This window comes from Pan paniscus, chromosome 7 (genome assembly GCF_029289425.2).
Source record: "Pan paniscus chromosome 7, NHGRI_mPanPan1-v2.0_pri, whole genome shotgun sequence".
NCBI lineage: Eukaryota > Metazoa > Chordata > Mammalia > Primates > Hominidae > Pan > Pan paniscus.
Window position 1 is genome coordinate 56,367,022 of NC_073256.2, and position 19,960 is coordinate 56,386,981.

The window sequence follows — 19,960 nt, forward strand, 5'->3', positions numbered from 1 at the left end:
AAGTACAAGTGTACTCACGGGGTCCCTGTACATAAGCACTGCATGGAGTATTTGAAATCAGTCTGACCCAGGAAATGTGCAACCCATGGTCTCTAAAACGCCCTTCCAACTGTTTCCTCTTCCTCTCTGGCACCACCTCGGGTAGCTTCAGACAATGCGACCCCTATGGGTGTGGCATCCCAGAAAGGCTGTACCGTGGAGCCAGGCTCACTCAGAGAAGGATGGATGCTATCTCCTAGGTGTTGGAGAGAGAGAGGGAATTGGAGGTAGAAAGAAACTGCCGTTTGGCTTGGGGAAACCCAGGGCTCAGCAGTGAACTCTCTGTTGACCAAACATCCCCTCCATCCTGGAGCTCTGCCCCTGTCACTCAGCCAATGCCTACAGTGTATCTTCGCCCCATGGGAGGAGGCAAAAGACCCAGGCTCTGCCCTTCTGTCCTTACAGTCTCCTGGAGACAGGTACCAGCTTACAACGCCGGACAGGATCAGGGTAGCAAATATAGCTTCTATGGAGGAAAGGTCAAAGATGAGTATCTGTGTAGGTAGAAAACATTGATAACTTCCATCCTTTTGGGTCTGTTTGTGTTTTAAAAGAGGTCTGCGCCGCGTGTGTTGGCCCTTCCCTGTAATCTCAGCTACTCTGCAGGCTGAGGCAGGGGGATCACTTGAGGCCAGGGGTTCAAAACCAGTCTGGACACATAGAGATCCGTGTCTAAATTTTTTTTTTCTTTTTTGGCCAGTCACGGTGGCTCACGCCTGTAATTCCAACACTTTGGGAGGCCGAGGTGGGTGGATCACGAGGTCAGGAGTTCGAGACCATCCTGGCTAACACAGTGAAACCCCGTCTCTACTAAAAATACAAAAAATTAGCCGGGTGTAGTGGCACGCGCCTGTAATCCCAGCTACTCATGAGGCTGAGGCAGGCGAGTTACTTGGACCCAGGAGGTGGAGGTTGCAGTGAGCCGAGATCGTACCACTGCACTGTAGCCTGGGCGACAGAGTGAGACTCCGTCTCAAACAAAAACAAACAAACAAACAAACAAAAACTTTTTTTTGTTAGCTGGGCATGGTGGCATACTAGCTAGTCCAGAGGCTGAGGCAAGAGGAGTTCAAGACCAACCTGGGCAACATAGTGAGACCTCCATCACCACCTACCCCTCAAAGAGGTCTGCTTTCTTCACTCAAAAGTTTGGCTCCCCCGGGGGGCTTTTAGGTTGTGCATGGAGGAAATGTTTAAGGTCAGTTGGGGGTAATTTCCCAGCCTCCACAAATCAGGGGGACACAGACACACACATAGATGAACATTCCATCCTGTTGGACACATCTCCCTCCACCTCCTATGAATGGAAGTTTGCAGATATGCGATGTATGATTTATGTTTGTAGGACTAGCCTGTTACACAAGGCTGAGTGCACAGTGGCTGTTAGGTAGCTCTGAGCAATGAATGAATGAATGGATGAATGAATGAATACCTAACTGTGGATGATTACAGCAGACTATGTTCCTTGTGCTCAAGCCAGGATGCTGTGACCCCCAAATCCCCATCAAGGTATACTGATTACCCCCAACGAATACCCATAGCCCATTTTCTTTTTCTTTTTTCTTTTTTCTTTTTCTTTCTTTTTTTTTTTTTTTTTTTTTTTTTGAGACAGAGTCGAGTCTCACTCTGTCACCCAGGCTGGAGTGCAGTGGCACGATCTTGGCTCTCTGCAACCTCTGCCTCCTGGGTTCAAGCGATTCTCCTGCCTCAGCCTCCCTAGTAGCTGGGACTACAGATGCATGCTACCTTGTCCGGCTAATTTTTGTATTTTTAATAGAGACGGGGTTTCACCATGTTGCCCAGGCTGGTCTCGAACTCCTGACCTCCAGTGATCCATTCACCTCATCCTCCCAAAGTGCTGAGATTACAGATGTGAGCCACTGCGCCCGGCATGTAGCCCATTTTCTTAGGCTTCTGTCTCCAGATTCTGTCCCAAAGCCACAGATTCCCTTCCCATCCAAGCCCCAGTTTCTTGGTTCCCCCTGCTCACCACCAAGTTGGGGTGCCCTTGTAGAGAGGGTAGGTTAGAGAAAGGAGACTAGACCTATGAGAGAAGGCAGGGTGGAGCAGGACTCACTGCAGGTTTGTTTTCTTTCATCGCCTGGGCCTCCAGCCCTGCCTGGACAGCCCAGCTTCCAGGCTGGGTTCAGGGGCAGTCTCAGGACCCAACCCCCTAAAGCCCCTCCCTAGGCCTCCTTCTATTGCCAGTCGGTGTTCAGGGCTGACCTGACAGGCGTCCAGCCCAGGGAAGGGTGGCAGGGAAGTGCAGGAGCGGGCAGAACACCTTACATGTCCTCACCAACATTTATGTCCCTTGCAGTCAGGCTAAATGCATGTGAAGGCAGCCACGGAGGGACGGGAAGCCACAGGCCAGCCTTTCGCCTGAGGTTGTGTGTTGAAACAGGGCCTGTGCACGGCGAGCATCCTCACTTTTGGAGGTCTTACTGTCGTATCAACCATACTAAAATGTACCCACATCCGTCATCGAACATAATAATTATTGCTAATGACATAGTATGACATTGGGTAATTATGTCATTAAGCATTGGTTAATTTCCGTCTTTGCAGCATCTATATTTTAGAGGCAATGCTTCTTTTTTAGGTTTTAGGCATCTCTTTGAGCCCTGGAAATGCTCAAAGGCACAGCGGCTGCAGGGGGAGGCTGAGAGCTCTGATTTCGGTGGGTGTTCGAGCCACAGGGCTTTTTGGCATCAGCAAGCAGACCGCCCCCTACCCGTTCTATGATGGTTTCCCTAAGACACGGCCAAGCTGCCAGTGGCAGGTGTTGGAGACAGGGCCTCCCAGACTCTGGGAACCTCTAGGAACCTAGTGATGGCCTGAACCGATGGAGGCTCCAGGATCAGACTCCCTAGGGAGTATGGATATCCCAAGTCCAGAGAGGAGCTCATTGGGTCTGAGTGGTTGGCAGGGGGCTGACATGCATGACTCTTCCCGCACATGTGAGAAACATTTAGTTCAGGCATGTGCTATGTGCCCACGTGACTCCTGCAGGGTCATCTTTGATGTTGGGGTGGTATCTGGTACGTTCCTGCGGCTGCCCAGAGCCCACAGAGCCTCTCTGTAGACGCCAGCCGCTTGCTCCCTTGGCCTCCAGCCTCATTAGTGGGAACTCTGCTTGCTTCTCTTCCCCAAAATAGGACCCCAGCCGGGAGAGAGTTCTGGAATGGACTCGGTGTGCCCCCTCTCTCTGGCCAGATTTCAAACTCTGAAGTAGAGAACAGGAGACTCCAGGGACTGGCCCTCCTTCCTGTGAAAAGCTTGACATTAGGAGTAGGAGAAGGGCGTGGGAGGGAGGGAAGAAAGAAGCCAAAGATGCCTGGCCAGGCCAGCCAGGGCTCTGGGGCAGAGCTAGTGTGTGGTTGGGCAGGAAATCTACCTGGCTGGCCCCCGTGAGGTTTTAGGGTCAGAGGACGGAGCAGGTTGAGGAGGCGTCTGTCTTGTGGGGGTTGAAGAGGGCCGAGGCTGACCCTATATCTGTGTTGGATGGAGCTGTGGGTCCAAGGCTCCCTCCTTCCCTGCCCAATTGTGGCCACTTTGCCTGCTTTCCTCCCAGGGGACAGCCTAGAATGGTGGGAACATTTTTCTGCCCATTGGATGAAGCTGTGTGTGTGTGTGTGTGTGTGTGTGTGTGTGTGTGTGTGCATGGGCCTGCGTGCATGTTCATCCCCATCAACAGTGCTGTAACACCCAGCTTTCTACCTGCCCATAAAAATGCCAGACCCAGGCAGGCACAGTGGCTCATCCCTATAATCCCAGCACTTTGGGAGGCTGAGGCAAGTCGATTTCTTTAGTTTAGAAGTTCAAGACTAGCCTGGGTAACATAGTGAGATCCTCACCTCTAGAAAAACTTTTTTCTTTCTTTCTTTATTTTTATTTTTATTTATTTATTTATTTATTTATTTTTTGAGACAGAGTCTTGCTCTGCTGCCCAGGCTGGAGTACAGTGGCATGATCTATCTTGGCTTACTGCAACCTCCGCCTCCCAGGTTCAAGCGATTCTCCTGCCTCAGCCTCCAGAGTAGCTGGGATTACAGGTGCGTGCCCCCACCTGGCTAATTTTTGTTTTTAGTAGAGATGGGATTTCACCATGTTGGCTAGGCTGGTCTTGAACTCCTGGCCTCAAGTGATCCACCCACCTTGGCCTCCCAAAAAGCTGGGATTATAGGCATGAGCCACCGCATCTAGCCTCTACAAAAACTTTTTTTTTTTTTTAATTAGCTGGTCATGGTGGCGCATGCCTGTAGTCCTAGCTCCTGGGGAGGCCAAGGTGAGAGGATTGCTTGAGCTCAAGAGGTGGAGGCTGCAGTGATTTGTGATCATGCCACTGTACTCCAGCCTGGGCAATAGAGCGAAACTTGTCTCTCTTAAAAAAAAAAAAAAGACCAGACCCCTGCACTATCTGTCTAAAACTGCCTGCCCTCCTCTTCCCAGATAGACCCACCACAAGGCACCCTCTGGAGAATAGAACCAGCAAGCTCAATGTCAATGGAGGCCCCTCTCTGGATAATCTAGGTCTAGAGTAAACTTCCTTAGACCTCTCCAGGTTGTTAAGGCCAAAAGATCCAACACTGGGTATCTGAGGACTCGAATCACACAGCAATCTGCCTGAGGTCTTTCCAAGAGCTAGAAATTTGGCAAGAAGGGGGCCCCTTGGAGGAGAAGGATGAAAAGGCCTTTGCCTGATGCCTGCATCTGCGAGTGGGTCAGAGGGTGGGGCATCAGGACCATGTTCTCTGCAGCAAGAAAATATCTCATTTCAAGACTTTCAGGGCTGGAGTTTGTGCTGGGCTAGCCAAACCGGAAGCGTGGGCTGCAGCTGCCCCCCACTCAACTCAGCCCTTGCCTCCCAGCACACACAGAGGCTGCCTCAGAGAGAGAGGGGTGGGTGGAGGGAAGAGAGAGAGAGGCCGAGACCGGGCCTGCATGAAGTCTGGGCTCAGGGCAGCCTGGGGAGAGATGGGAGCCGGTCCCAGAGATAAGCTATTCTGGGCCAGAGGCTTGTCCTTGCCCTCCTCTGGGGCAGGTCCCCGATCTGTCGCTCTGCTGCCGCCCTGCACACGGACACCAGTGCACTTGGCCCGCAGCTGGTCTGAATTTAGATGTGTTGGCAGAGAATAGAGTAGTAGGACATTCCAGAGTCCTAAGACTTTCTACCAAAATCAAAACGAAAGTATCTCATTAATAATTTTATATTGATTACATATTGAAATAACATTTTGGATACATTTAGATCATATATATATAAATATATATACACACACACACACACACACATATATTTTTAGAAACAGGGTCTCGCTAGGCTGGGTGAGGTGGCTCACGCCTGTAATCCCAGCACTTTAGGAAGATGAGGCGGGCGGATCATGAGATCAAGAGATCGAGACCATCCTGGCCAACATGGTGAAACCCCGTTTCTACTAAAAATACAAAAATTAGCTGGGCGTGGTGGCATGCACCTGTAGTCCCAGCTACTTGGGAGGCGGCAGTAGGAGAATCGCTTGAACCCAGGAGGCGGAGGTTGCAGTGAGCTGAGAGCATGCCACTGCACTCCAGCCTGGCGACAGAGCAAGCCTCTCTCTCAAAAAAAAAAAAAAGGAAAAGAAACAGGGTCTCGCTCAGGCTGGAGTGCAGTGGTGCAATCACAGCTCACTGCAGCCTCAAACTCCTGGGCTCAAGTGATCCTCTTGCCTCGTCCTCCCAAGTAGCTAGGACTACAGGCAGGCCACCACGTCTGGCTACTTTTTAAAAAATGTTTTATAGAGACAGGGTCTCGCTATGTTGCCCAGACTGGTCTTGAACTCCTGGCTTCAAGCAATTCTCCTGCCTCAGCTTTCCAAAGCACTGGGATTGCAGGCATGAGCCACTGCACCAGGCCTAAATAACATATGTTCTCAAAATGAACTTTTAGGCCGGGCACGGTGGCCGTATCATGCCTGTAATCCCAGCACTTTGGGAGGCCGAGGCGAGTGGATCATGAGGTCAGGAGATCAAGACCATCCTGGCTAACATAGTGAAACCCTGTCTCTACTAAAAAAAAAAAACAAAAAAATTAGGGTGGCGGGTGCCTGTAGTCCCGGCTACTCAAAAGGCTGAGGCAGGAGAATGGCGTGAAGCCGGGAGGCGGAGCTTGCAGTGAGCCGAGATCACGCCACTGCACTGCAGACTGGGCGACAGAGCAAGACTCTGTCTCAAAAACAAAAAAAAAACAAAAAAAAGAAGAACTTTTATACTGTGTGTGTGTGTGTGTTTTGTTTTTTTTTTTTTTTTTTGAGACGGAGTTTCACTCTTGTCACCCAGGCTGGAGTGCAATAGCGCGTTCTCGGCTCACTGCAACCTCCGCCTCTTGGGTTCAAGAGATTCTCCTGCCTCAGCCTCCCAAGTAGCTGGGATTACAGGCGCCTGCCACCATGCCTGGCTAATTTTTTTGTATTTTTAGTAGAGATGGGGTTTCACCATGTTGGCCAGGCTGGTCTCCAACTCCTGACCTCAGGTGATCTGCCTGCCTCAGCCTCTCAAAGTGCTGGGATTACAGATGTAAGCCACTGCACCCAGCCAACTTTTTTTTTTTTTTTTTTTTGGCAACAGAGTTTTGCTCTTGTTGCCCAAGCTGGAGTGCAATGGCGCAATCTCGGCTCACTAGAACCTCCGCCTCCCAGGTTCAAGTGATTCTCCTGCCTCAGCCCTCCAAGTAGCTGGGATTACAGGCATGCACCACCACGCCTGGCTAATTTTGTATTTTTGGTAGAGACGGGGTTTCGCCATGTTTGCCAGGCTGGTCTCAAACTCCTGACCACAGGTGATCTGCCCGCCTCAGCCTCCCAGAGTGCTGGGATTATAGGTGTGAGCCACCGCACCTGGCCCAACTTTTAAACTTTTTAAATGTGGCTACTAGGAAATTTAAAATGGGCTGGGTGCGGTAGCTTACACCTGTAATCCCAGCACTCTGGGAGGCCGAGGCAGGCGGATCACCTGAAGTCAGGAGTTTGAGACCAACCTGGCCAACATGGTGAAACCCCGCCTCTACTAAAAATATAAAAATTAGCCATGCATGGTGACGGGCACCTGTAATCCAGCTACTCTGGAGGCTGAGGCAGGAGAATCACTTGAACCCGAGAGGCAGAGGTTGCAGTGAGCCGACATCGTGCCATTGCACTCCAGTCTGGGCCACAGAGTGAGACTCTGTTTCAGAAAAAAAAAAAAAAAGAAAAGAAAATTTAAAATGACATGCACTTGCAATGGTGGTGTTGTTGTTGTTGTTGTCGTCAGCTCTCTGTTAAAGAATTTGGGGTATTTGAAGTGGGTTAAAGGCTAAAAAGTTGGGAAAATGTGAGGAATCACCCCCACCAATAAATAAAATAATAACATGAGTTCATAGAAGATCTAATATCCCATATAACGACTACTGTGATGTACTTTTTGACATATCAACATTGTGCGTGTGTGTGTGTTTGTGTGTGTGTAAGCATTTTGGAAACTCAGCCAACCTACCCCCCTACCCATCACTTCCCACCAGGAAATGTCACCACTGGAGGGACCATTAGGCAGGGACTGGACGGGTGGGAGGGATCTATGGAGTGGGGAGAAGGAAGGAAGGAGATGAGGTCTCCACCCCTCCCTCCTCCACCCCTCACTCTAGAAAGCCCCTTCAACTCTTTTCCATGCTTCCCTCCATCCTGGCCACTGTCTTCTCCACGAGCCAATGGAAGACAGAGCAGCTGGAATGTCAGCCGTCGGGGGTCTCCCCACTGCCCCTGGTCTGTTCACCCACCACTTCCAGGAAGCTTCGAGGCTCATCTCTTTGCCAGCTCTTCTTAGGGCTTGTTCCTTCCCACTTCCCCCTCCCTTCCAGTCCAGCCTGGAGGCCGCTCCCTCAAGGAAAGGCCCAGGGCCTGCACCTCTGGCCTTCCCACGTCAGTTCTCTACCCTTGAGACCAAAGAAGGGAGACCCTTTGCCTCAGCCCAGGGCAGGCAAGAGTTTGGGCGGAGAGGCTCATTAAAGCTTTCTAATAAGCAATTAACTGGGGGATGAGCCCTTTGGCTGGCCTGGATCTCCCTCCTCCCAGCAGGGAGCTTGGCAGAGAAAGGCTGAGTGGGTGGGCGGAGATGAGACACTTGGTCTCTCTCAGTCACTTGGGGCCCCTTTCCTCCTCCCCTAAATACAAACGAATAAATAAACAGAACCCCGAGGCGCAGAGGCTGAGACTGAGGCCTGGCTTCCCCTACACTCGGGGCTCCATTGGCTTTCTGCCAAGGCTTCAGAAGGCTTAGGAGGCCAGGATGCGGCCACTGTGCACTCAGGCCCTCTGAGATGGGTGCCTGTGAGGTCCTTCGCTCACGGGTGAGAGTGTGCGAGCCTCTGAGGAAGGGCAGCTCCCGCCTGCCTCCAGACCTTCTGGGCATCCTGGCTCCGTTCAAGCCATTCTCCCCACCACTCTCCTCGGGATATTGGGTGAAGGGCTTGAGCAAGGATGGAACTGTGAAGGGCATCATGAGGGGGCACCGAGGGTCAGCCCTGTGGTTCCAGAGTGGAAACGGGGCATCACAGCGTCACCCCCACCTGCTCAGCCCACCTCCCACCTGCACACAGAGCCCCACGTCAGAGCCAGGCTTGGAGGAGACTCAGGGCAGGAAGGTCTGACTTGGGGCTGGGTGGACCGTTGGCCAGCTTCTCCCTATAATCTCCGGAAGTAGAGGGTGGGGCTGCTGCCTCGCACAACTCCAGGGGGCGCCATTGACAAAGATGCAAGCTGGCCCCACCAGTGGTGAAAGCGGATGCCCGGCACATAACAGCACCTTGTCCTGTCTGTGTTCTCTCTGTCTCTTCAGGCTCTTGAGCAATAACAAGATCACGGGGCTCCGCAATGGCTCCTTCCTGGGACTGTCGCTGCTGGAGAAGCTGTAAGTGCTGGGGAAGGTGAGGCGGAGGAGGGGGGTGGCCGTGATGGCAAGAGGTCACCCCGGGGAGGAGGAGGAACGCTGGTCGCTGAGTTACTCCAGAACCTGCCGGCCGAGCAGGGCCCGGAGTTAGACCCACTGGGACTTGACCAACAAAGTTGCCCAGGGCTTGACCAACAAGGAGAAGCCACAGAGGCGCTGGTATGGAACGAGAGACCAGCTCCTCTGCCAGCCACGGCGAGAGAAGTGGGGAGCGGGTTCTGAGAAGCTCATTAACGCTCTTTAATGAGCAATTAGCTGTGAGGGCCGAGCTCTCGACTGGCCTCCCCCTCCCAGCTGGGGGCCCAGCATAAAAGGGCTGAGGGCAGCTTAAAGCGACTGACTGCGGCCCTTTTCCGCCTTTCCTACAAACAAATCAACAAACAAAGCCCCAAGGGGGCTGAGGGTGGGGAAGGCCGATCATTTCCAAGCCTCTCCCCCACTCCAGCCCACCCCACCCTGGTTCAGAGCCGCCTGGGCAGTGGCAGCCTTCAGGCTGGCCTTGGCCCTGAGGCTGCCAGCCAGGTCTGGGCGTTCCCCGCTAGCCGGCTGGAACCTCATTCCCAGAGCTGGGGCCCCTGCGTCTGGTGGGGCCAGTGTGGGGAAGAGGGTTATCGAGGAGGAGCTGGTGGCTGTGAGTTGTTAGGGAAATAGGGGGATGCAGAAGCCCTGCCCTCTCCTCATGGGGAGAGTGTTCACGGGGCTCATGGAGAGGTAGGGTAAGCCCTGGGTGGGAGACCTCACTCAGCCACTTGGGCCAGTCACTGAAGCTGCCAGACTCAGGAATGTAATCACCCTCTAAGTCCCCTGCTCCGTCGGTACAATCCAGGGACCACAGCCTGGACCACAATTCTGGGTCCTTGCCCCTCCACAGAGGAAGCCTGGGCCTCCCACCTCTCCTAGAGCCTGACTCTTGCTTTCTCTCTCACGCCCCCATCCCGTCTCCCATCTCTGCTCTCATCCTGCTAGGCGTTCCTAGTTCCTCCAACAGGGAGGGCCCTTGGCCCCTCTAGCGCCATTTTGCCCAAATGGGTCAGCGCAATGGGAGACACAAAAGAATAAGGTGTGACTCTCCTGCTCAAAAACAGCCCAGGCAATTGCAGTCCAGGGGAGACCACAAACAATGCCATGTATACTAGAATTAAGTATATTGGGGTCTGGGCGTGGTGGTTCTGTAAATCCCAGCACTCTGGGAGGCCGAGGCTGGAGGACGGCTTGAGCCCAGGAGTTCAAGGCTGCAGTGAGCTATGATTGTGCCACTGCACTCCAGCCTGTGTAACAGAGTAAGGCCCTGTCTCTTAAAAACACACACACACTTAGGCCGGGCGCGGTGGATCACACCTGTATTCCCAGCACTTTGGGAGGCCGAGGCGGGTGGATCACTTGAGGTCAGGAGTTCAAGACTAACCTGGCCAACATGGTAAAACTCCGCCTCTACTAAAAATACAAAAATTAGCTGGGCATGGTGCTGCATGCCTGTAATCCCAGCTACTCGGGGGCTGAGGCACCAGAATCTCTTGAACCTGGGAAGCCAAGGTTGCAGTAAGCTGAGATTGCGCCACTGCACTCCAGCCTGTGTGACAGAGCGAGACTCCGTCTCAAACACACACACACACACACACACACACACACACACACACACGGCTGGGTGCGGTGGCTCGTGCCCATAATCCCAGTACTTTGGGAGGCCGAAGTGGGTGGATCACGAGGTCAGGAGTTCGAGAACAGCCTGGCCAACATGGTAAAACCCCATCTCTACTAAAAATACAAAAATTAGCTGGGCATGGTGGCATGTGCCTGTAGTCCCAGCTGCTCAGGAGGCTGAGGCAGGAGGATTGCTTGAACCCGGGAGGTGGAGGCTGCAGTGAGCTGAGATTGCACCACTGCACTCCAGCCTGGGCGACAGAGCAAGACTGTCTCAAAAAGAAAGCAAAACACACACACACACACACACACACACACACACACACACACACATAGATTAGGGCTCCTGTCAAGTTCAAAGGAGGTGTCAGCAAAGTCCAAAGAAGTGTTCACAGGTAATGGAGACACAGTATGGATGTGACATGGTGTTGAGATCTCTCATCATGACAGCAGCCTCGTGAGGGAGCCTCCATGACACCCATTCCACCGTGGAAGGGAAAGCCTCTGGCCCCAAGCCCCTGAAGCTGGGAGGAAAGAGTGATGGCCTGGCTGGGTTCCTGGGAGTGGGAAGGCACAAATCCCATATTTGGGCAGAAAGGTAGAGCAGGCTGTCTACCAATCTGGGACAAGCTGGAGTAGCAGGGCGACCCGGGATGGTGACAGTGACATTTGCACGCGGCTCCGTGACTAGGTCCCTCTGACCGTCTGCTCTGTGGCTCACAGACAGAGTGGTCCTGATGCACAGAAAGGGCTGCCACCAAGCTGCTATCTAAAAGTCTCCTTGATGCCAGCCATGGTGGCTCACGCCAGTAATTGCAAAGCTTTGGGAGGCAGGCAGATTGCTTGAGCTCAGGAGCTCAAGACCAGTCTGGGCAACATAATGAGACCCTGTCTCTAGAAAAAATATTTTTTTTAATTAGCTAGACACAGTGGTATGCACCCATAGTTCCAGCTACTCAGGAGGCTGAGGTGGGAATCGCTTGAGCTGGGGAAGTTGAGGCTGCAGTGAGCCATAATTGTGCCACTGCACTCCAGCTTGGGCAAAAGAGTGAGACCCTGTCTCTCTAAATAAATAAATAAATAAATAAATAGGCCAGGCATGGTGGCTCACGCCTGTAATTCCAGCACTTTGGGAGGCCATGGCTGGCGGATCACCTGAGGTTAGGAGTTCGAGACCAGCCTGGCCAACATGGTGAAACCCTGTCTCTACTAAAAATACAAAAATTAGCCGGGTGTGGTGGTGGGTGCCTGTAATCTGAGCTACTTGGGAGGCTGAGGCAGGGAGAATTGCTTGAACCCGGGAGGCATAGGTTGCAGCTGAGATCACGCCATTGTACTCATTGTACTCCAGCCTGGGCAACAGAGCAAGACTCCGTCTCTAAATAAATAAATAAATAAATAGAAATAAAAGTCCTCTTGGGTGCCAACAAAGAGGGAAAGCAGCTAAGCATTCGAGAGCTCTGTGTCCTCTGCTCAGCCCAGGCTTGGTCTTGGAGGAAGTCTTGGAGTCGCAGGAAACCAGATGTCCTTCCAGGGGTCTTTGGAGGAAGGCAAGCCGCAGTGGTCTCTTCAGCCCCTGCCCTGCCCCTCTCAGGCTGGCACCTCCCACAATGGCTCTTCCTCCTCCTCCTTAGCACACACAAGTGAGAAGGTACTGCACAGAGCCCCTGGTGGCCTCACTGACATCTCCCCTACTTCAGCCTTGCCCCTGTCTCCTCATCCTTCAGTCTCATGAGAGCACATTTTTCTGATGAAGATGAAAAGACGGCCTGTCCTTCTCCAGCACCAAGGCTCTGGAGGCTGCATAGCAAGTGCACCCTGAGCATGGCAGGCAATCAGAAGAACCAGGGCAGCAGCAGCTCACAAGAGGCAGCATCTGGCTTGATGCCGAGTCGTGCGATGTAGGAGCAGTACTAGAGTGGGAATTCTAAACGCTGAGTCACAGCTCCTGCTTTGTGCTGGTCACCCCCATCCATTCATTCTGTAGGTGCTCACTGAGCCCTTCTATGTGCCAGGCTCTGTTCTAGGCTTTGGGAGTGAGCACAGGAGATCAGGTGCCTGCCCTCCCGGCCCTTACCTCTACTGATAGGACCCAGAAAATAGCAAATAGGTGTGTGGTGTGTCTGGAGGCCTAAGTGCAGCAGAGAAAAACAAGGCGGGGTAAGGAGGTGAGAAAGCAAGAGGGCCAGGGGTGCTATTTTATGTAGTGAGGTCAGGAAGGCCTTGCTGATGACATGCCTGGGCCTGAGACCTGAAGGGACGAGGAAGGAAGCCTGGAGCTCTCAGGAAGGATGAAGAGAGCAGGCATTGCCAAGGCCCCTGGGTTCAGGGAATGCCTGGGGAGTCTGAGAAATAGAAGGGCAGTGTGAGCTGGCAAAGCGAGCCAGGGGGAGGTGGCAGGAGACAGGTAGGATGTGATGCTGGGGTGGCTACTGGGGTGGCCTTCGATTCCTCATTGTCAGAAGAGCTAGGGTAGATGGGGTGATTTGGGAGGTGCATTATGGATCTAAAATTCTATGATCCTTGGATGTGTGTGGGACACCCACAGCGCCCATAGGGAGAAGATAATCACAGGACCCAGTGACAGGGCCAGGCTTTCCAGAGGAGGGGCCATCTGGGCAGAAGGGTGTGCCGTGGGCAGCAGGACAGGGATGGTGCTTGTTCAGGGCTGGAGGAGCTCAGGGTCTCCAACGTGGTCACTGATCACTGCTGTATTTATATATACAAATACTTATTATTATTATTATTATTTGAGATGGAGTCTCGCTCTGTCACCAGGCTAAAGTGTAGTGGCACGATCTCGGCTCAGTGCAACCTCTGCCTCCTGGGTTTTAAGCGATTCTCCTGCCTCAGCTTCCCAAGTAACTGGGATTACAGGCACACGCCACCACGCCCAGCTAATTTTTGTATTTTTAGTAGAGACGGTGTTTCATGTTGCCCAGGATGAGGATGGTCTCGATCTCTTGACCTTGTGATCCGCTCTCCTTGGCTTTCCAAAGTGCTGGGATTACAGGCATGAGCCACTGCACCCGGTCTTTTTCTTTTTTCTTTTTTGAGACAGAGTCTCACTCTGTCACCCAGTCTGGAGTGCAGTGGCACAATCTTGGCTCACTGCAACCTCCACCTCCCAGGTTCAAGCGATTCTCCTGCCTCAGACTCCTGAATAGCTGGGATTACAGGTACATGCCACCATACCTGGCTAATTTTTGTATTTTTAGTAGAGATGGGGTTTCAGCATGTTGGCCAGGCTGGTCTCGAACTCCTGACCTCAAGTGATCTGCCCACCTCAGCCTCCCAAAGTGCTGGGATTACAGGCATGAGCCACCACGTCTGGCCACGAAGACATTTTTTAAAAAAGGAATTGACATGATTGTGGGGGCTGGCAGACCCCAAATCTGTAGGGCAGGCCAGCAGTCTGAGAAGTCAGACAGGAGCAGACCCTGCAGTCTTGGGGCAGAAGTTCTTCTCTAGGAAGCCTCAGTGTCTGCTCTTAAGGCCTTCAGCTGATTGGATGAGGCCCACCCACATCATACAGGAGCATCTCCTTCACATGAGGTCAGCTAATGGAAGATGTCAACCACATCTACAAAATACCTGCACAGCGACATCTAGATTCATGTGTGATTAAACCACTGGGTACTATAGCCTTTGTCAAGCTGACACAAAACTAACCATCACAACCACTATCCCCCCAGAAGGAGAGGGCCCTTGGGTAATACAGATGCTGGGCCTCCCTCCTGGAGATTCTAATTCATCTGTCCCATGGGGCCTGGGAATTTTTTACATGCTATGCAGGCAATTCTCATGCTCATCCAGGGTTAGGTGCCAGTGGGCAAGATGACCCCTAGACTGAGGGCCTATTCATCAGGAATAAGACTCCATGGGCTGGCATGTAGTTGGTGCTCAGGAAACACTGATCCCTCTGTCCTGTCAAACTCAGATGTCTAGGCTTGGGCGGCTGAGGCCATGGCAACTTAACATCCCAGTCTATGAGCAGCACGTCCAGTGGGAGGGTTGAGGCCCAGTCTGTTAACTGAAACGGAAGCTCCAGGCTGTTGCAGAATGTGTTTGCATGGCCTCCTTGGCTGAGAGCCCCTTGGGCCTTTGCAAATGGGCTGTGTGTACGTGAGGGGGTCGCCTTGTTGTACAGGAGCTGGGAGTAGATCTGCGTGGTATCTGTTTTGCAATGCAGGGTCCTGAGGCCAGCATGGGCAGGATGGGCAAGGAAGGGGCCACAGAGCGGATGCCCAGTGGGAATGTGTCAGAGATGATCGTCCAGAGAGGTTGGGGGTAGGGGTGGAGATGGGGGGGCACACACCTTTATCAGCCAGATAGGATAGACAGGAAGACCTGAAACAGAGCCCTGCAGAAACACCTCCTGGGCCGCCCAGGGAGTGTACAGAAGACCCTCCTTGCACGTCTGTGCCCTCTCTCTCTCCACCCTCCAGCATGGCCAAGACTGTTTCTTGCCCAAAGGAAAGACTTTTGGGGCAGAGAGAAGCTGATGAAAGAGCGCTGGACTCCATTTGGTGTGAAAAGCAGCCTGGAGTGGAATCATCCCTCCTTCTTTTACCTTCCAGTGCCTCTCCCAGCCCTGGGTTACTCACCTGGAAAATAGGGCTATGAGGAGTTGTTACAGGAACAGAGGAAGAGTTCCTTACACAGAACGCATGGCAGCACAGGCTTCCAGTATATGGCAGGCAGTTCCCTTCCCCTCTGAAGATTTCCCAGTTGCTAGATGTTACCCTGGCCGCCTATCATTTGCATAGATTTGCCTACAGTTCCCAGCCTTGGGCAGGCAACTGTGTAGCTGAAATATACATGCTCCAAGTACAGCTGGTGATTCATTCCCTGGGATCCCCTGCCAAGCACATGCAATGGGGACTAGGCCACAGGAAGACTTTTCTGGGGGGCTCTGAGGGTGTCAGTCACAGTAAGATGCCTCTAGACCAGGGACCAAGCCGGCCAGGGCAGACAGCCCCAAGAGAGGCCAAGGGAGCGAGACTGCGTGCCTGCCAGCACATGGGTCTGTGTGGACACTGGCCCCCAGAGGCTCGTGCACGGCTAAAGGAAAGAGTCTGGGAAGGGGAGCCCGGTCAGCCCCGGGATGATTTGTCATTACTTAATGAGATTAATGAGCCCCGGGGGCTGGTATGCAGGGGTGCTGAGGCGCTCATTAGAAGCAGATGCTCATGGGAACGAACGAAAGTGGCGGCCTGGGGGTGGAGTGAGGCTTGCCCAACGCCAGGTGGCTTCCATTAATCTGTGGGTGGGGCCGAGGGTGAGGCTGCTGGGCTCTGTCCCTCCTCCCCTCCCCGTCCCCAACAACACTGGGGAGGAATGCCGCAGACAAGCTGCCTGGACTCCTGCACCACTGAGGCCCAGGAGGGAAGGCTGATGTGTTCAGGGACGGCCCTCTTGTTTGCCATGGTAGCCCCCATGCCTGGCATGGGGTACATGCTCAATAAATAACCTGTGGATTGTTATCAGAGACAAGAGGCACCTGGAGGATGGGACTAGAACCTCTCCCTTCCTCCCCTAGACACTTCTATACCTGCAGGGTGTCCTGGCCCACTTCTCAGCCAGCCCCCACTTTCTAGTGAACCCTGGAAGTCTTGTAGGCCCAGGGAAGGCTGCTTTGTGGCCTCCGAACCTATAATTTGGTTTTCAAACCCACAAGCAGGGAGGTCTGTGGGGCCAGAGGGAGCTGACTCTCTGCGGCCCCACCCTGCCTGTATGTGGGTACACACACACACACACACACACACACACACACACAGTCATAAAAACTCACATGCTCTTTAACGGCTCTAGTGAGATATAATTTACGTGCCATAAAAGTTCACCCGTTTAAAAAAAAGTGTGCAATCCAATGGTTTCTAGTATATTTTACAGAATTGTGTAATCACCATAATCTAATTTTAGAACATTTTCATCATCCGCAAAAGAAACCTTGAATCATTAACAGTCACTCCTCATTCCTCCACCCCCTCTTCCCCAGGCCCAAGCAACCACTAATCTGCTTTCTGTCTATAGATCTATAAATCTGCCTGTTCTGGACATTTTATATAAATGAAATCATGCAATAGGTAATCTTTCATAACTCGATTCTTTCAGCATGGTACTTTCAGGGTTCACCCATGTTATAGCACGTATCAGCACTTCGTTCCTTTTAATGGCCAGATAATATTCCATTGTATGACTACACCACATTTTGTTTATCCCTTCATCTCTTGAATATTTGGGTGGACACTACTTTTTTTTTTTTTTTTGAGATGGAGTCTCACTCTGTTGCCCAGTCTGGAGTGCAGTGGTGCGATCTCGGCTTGCTACAACCTCCTCCTCCCGAGTTCAAGCGATTCTCCTGCCTCAGCCTCCTGAGTACCTGGGATTACAGGCGCGCACTACCACACCCAGCTAATTTTTGTATTTTTAAGTAGTGACGGGGTTTCACCATGTTGGTCAGGCTGGTCTCGAACTCCTGACCTTGTGATCTGCCTGCCTTGGCCTCCCAGAGTGCTGGGATTACAGGTGTGAACCACCATGCCCAACCTTTTTTTTTTTTTTTTTTTTTTTTGACAGACAGGGTCTCACTCTGGCGCCAGGCTAGAGTGCTAGAGTGCAGTGGCATGATCACGGCTCACTGCAGCCTTGACTTCCTGGGCTCAAGCAATTCTCCTGTCTCAGCCTCCTGAATAGCTGGGACTACAGGCACGCACCACCATGCCTGGCCAATTTTCTTTTTTGGTAGAGATAGGGGTCTCACTGTGTTGCTCAGGCTGGTCTTGAACTCCTGGTCTCAAGTGAGCCTCCTACTTCAGCCTCCCAAAGTGTTGGGATTACAGCCTTGAGCTACCACACGTGGCCAGTTTCTACTTTTTGCTACTATGCACAATGCTGCTGTGAACATTCAGCTATGGGTTCTTGTGTGGATGTATCTATTTCTCTTGGATATATACCTAGGAGTGGAATTTCTGGGTCATATGGTAACCCGAACTGTGAAACTGTTTTCCAAAGTGTCTGCACCATTTTACATTCCGACCAGTAATGTGTAAGGGTTCCAGTTCTCCACATCGTCATCAACACTTGCTGGAGTCTCTCTTTTTTATTACAGCTGTCTTAGTAGGTGTCAAGTGGCTTTGATTTGCATTTCCCTTACTGCTGGTGATGTTGAGCATCTTTGTATGGGCTTATTGGCCATTTGTGTGTCTTCTTGGATAAAATGTCTATTCAGATCCTTTGCCCATTTTTTTCAACTGGGTTATTTGTCTTTCTGCTATTGAGTTGTAAGAGTCCTGTATATATTCTAGATAGACATCCCTTATCAGATCTGATTTGCAAATATTTTCTCTCATTCTGTGGTTCTCTTTCACTTTCTTGATGATATCCTTTAAGATGCAATTTTTTTTTTTTGAGATGGAGTTTCACTCTTGCTGCCCAAGCTGGAGTGCAATGGCATGATCTCAGCTCACTGCAATCTCTGCCTCCTGGGTTCAAGTGATTCTCCTGCCTCTGCTTCCTGAATAGCTGGGATTACAGGCGTGCACCACCACGCCCAGCTAATTTTTGTATTTTTAGTAGAGATGGGTTTCACCATGTTAGTCAGGCTGGTCTCGAACTCCTGACCTCGTGATCTGCCCGCCTTGTCCACCCAGAGTGCTGGGATTACATGCATGAGCCACCATGCCCAGCCTGCCCATTTTTTTCAACTGGATTATTTGTCTTTTTGCTATTGAGTTGTAAGAGTTCTGTATATATTCTAGATAGACATCCCTTATCAGATCTGATTTGCAAATATTTTCTCTCGTTTTGTGGTTCTCTTTCACTTTCTTGATGGTATCCTTTAAGGTGCAATTTTTTTTTTTTTTTTTTGAGACTGAGTTTTGCTCTTGTTGCCCAGGCTGGAGTGCAATGGTGTGATCTCAGCTCACTGCAACCTCCACCTCCCGGGTTCAAGCGATTCTCCTGCCTCAGCCTCCTGAATAGCTGAGATTACAAGGCTCCCGCCACCACACACGGCTAATTTTTTGTATTTTTAGTAGAGACAAGGTTTCAACATGTTAGCCAGGCTGGTCTCGAACTCCTGACCTTAGGTGATCCACCTGCCTCAGCCTCCCAAAGTGCTGGGATTATAGGCATGAGCCACTCACCTGGCCAAAGGTGTAAAATTTTTAAGTTGTTATTAAATTCAACTTAACACTCTGCTTTGTTTCCTATTTCACCCCGTTTTGCTTTTTCTGAACTTTTATTCATCCGTTACTCCCTCCTCCTTTCATTGCTTCTGCTCACAAACTCACTCTTACACACTCAGCTCCCAAAGCCTCTGTTTTCCCAACAATGGCATAGGGCATGATTTGCTCCCAGGAATCCTCCCTCCACATCTGGCTTAGGGGAATCCTCCTGCATATTGACAGAGATACAGGGAGGGGGTGGCCTGGAGTCAAGGGGCAATGGGTAGCAGGGAGGGGAAGTGCCTTCAACACCCTGCGTCTTTCCCAGGTTCCAAGGACAGGGCCCTGTGGAAGCATATCTGCGCGTGCTTCCACAAGCTACTCTAGCTTCACCTGAGAAACGGAGGGATCAGATCAGACCATCCAGCAAAGGACTTCTGTCATTTTTTTTTTAAGAGTCTCACTCTCGTCCAGGCTGGCGTGCAGCAGTGGCGAAATCTCAGCTCACTGCAACCTCCACCTCCCAGGTTCAGGTGATTCTCCTGCCTCAGCCTCCCATGTAGCTGGAATTACAGGCGCCCACCACCACATTGGCTAAATTTTTTTTTTTTTTTTTTTAGTAGAGACGGGGTTTCACCATGTTGGCCAGGCTGGTCTCGAACTCCTGACCTCAGGTGATCTGCCCACCTCGGCCTCCCAAAGTGCAGGGATTACAGGTGTGAGCCACCGCACCCGGCCGGGGCTTCTTAACTTGGGCTCTATGCCCCTCTGGAAATTGTATGCATAGTGATGGGTGTAGTGAGTTTTTCTCGGGCAGAAGTTCATGGCCTTCATAGATCTTCAAAAGGATGTGCTAAGAAAAAAAAGGCTCAAAACAACCAATCTATAGGAGACCTGCAGGTCCCAAAAATGTCCAAGTCTTATGGTAGCATTTCTCCCGCCCCGAGGGAGGACACAGCTTCTTACCCAGAGGGACCAGGCAGCATCGGCTTCCCATGGGTCCTTCAGGCTCTCAGAGCTCAGCCCAGAGAGCCGAGACAGGCCAGCTCCCAAGGGCACTCGTGGGGGCTGCCTTGGTCACCCCGAGGCTCCTCCCCAGGCGGGCTTGAGGCAAGGGAGAAGGCATGCCCACCCTCCGTGGAGGTGGAGGT

At 51.9% G+C, this 19,960-nt stretch overlaps 1 protein-coding gene across 4 annotated transcripts in view; it reads left to right on the top strand.

Moving 5' to 3' along the window:
* ADGRA2 (adhesion G protein-coupled receptor A2) overlaps positions 1-19,960 on the top strand; it is a 45,924-nt gene that overhangs the window by 7,969 nt on the left and 17,995 nt on the right. For 3 of the 4 annotated variants that reach the window (XM_034965941.4, XM_063606713.1, XM_055116458.3), the window contains exon 2: positions 8,887-8,958. In XM_034965941.4, the coding sequence (XP_034821832.1) occupies positions 8,887-8,958 (72 nt within the window). Of the gene's footprint in view, positions 1-8,886; positions 8,975-19,960 lie in introns of all 4 variants that reach the window. The other variant, XM_063606714.1, reaches the window with a different exon arrangement.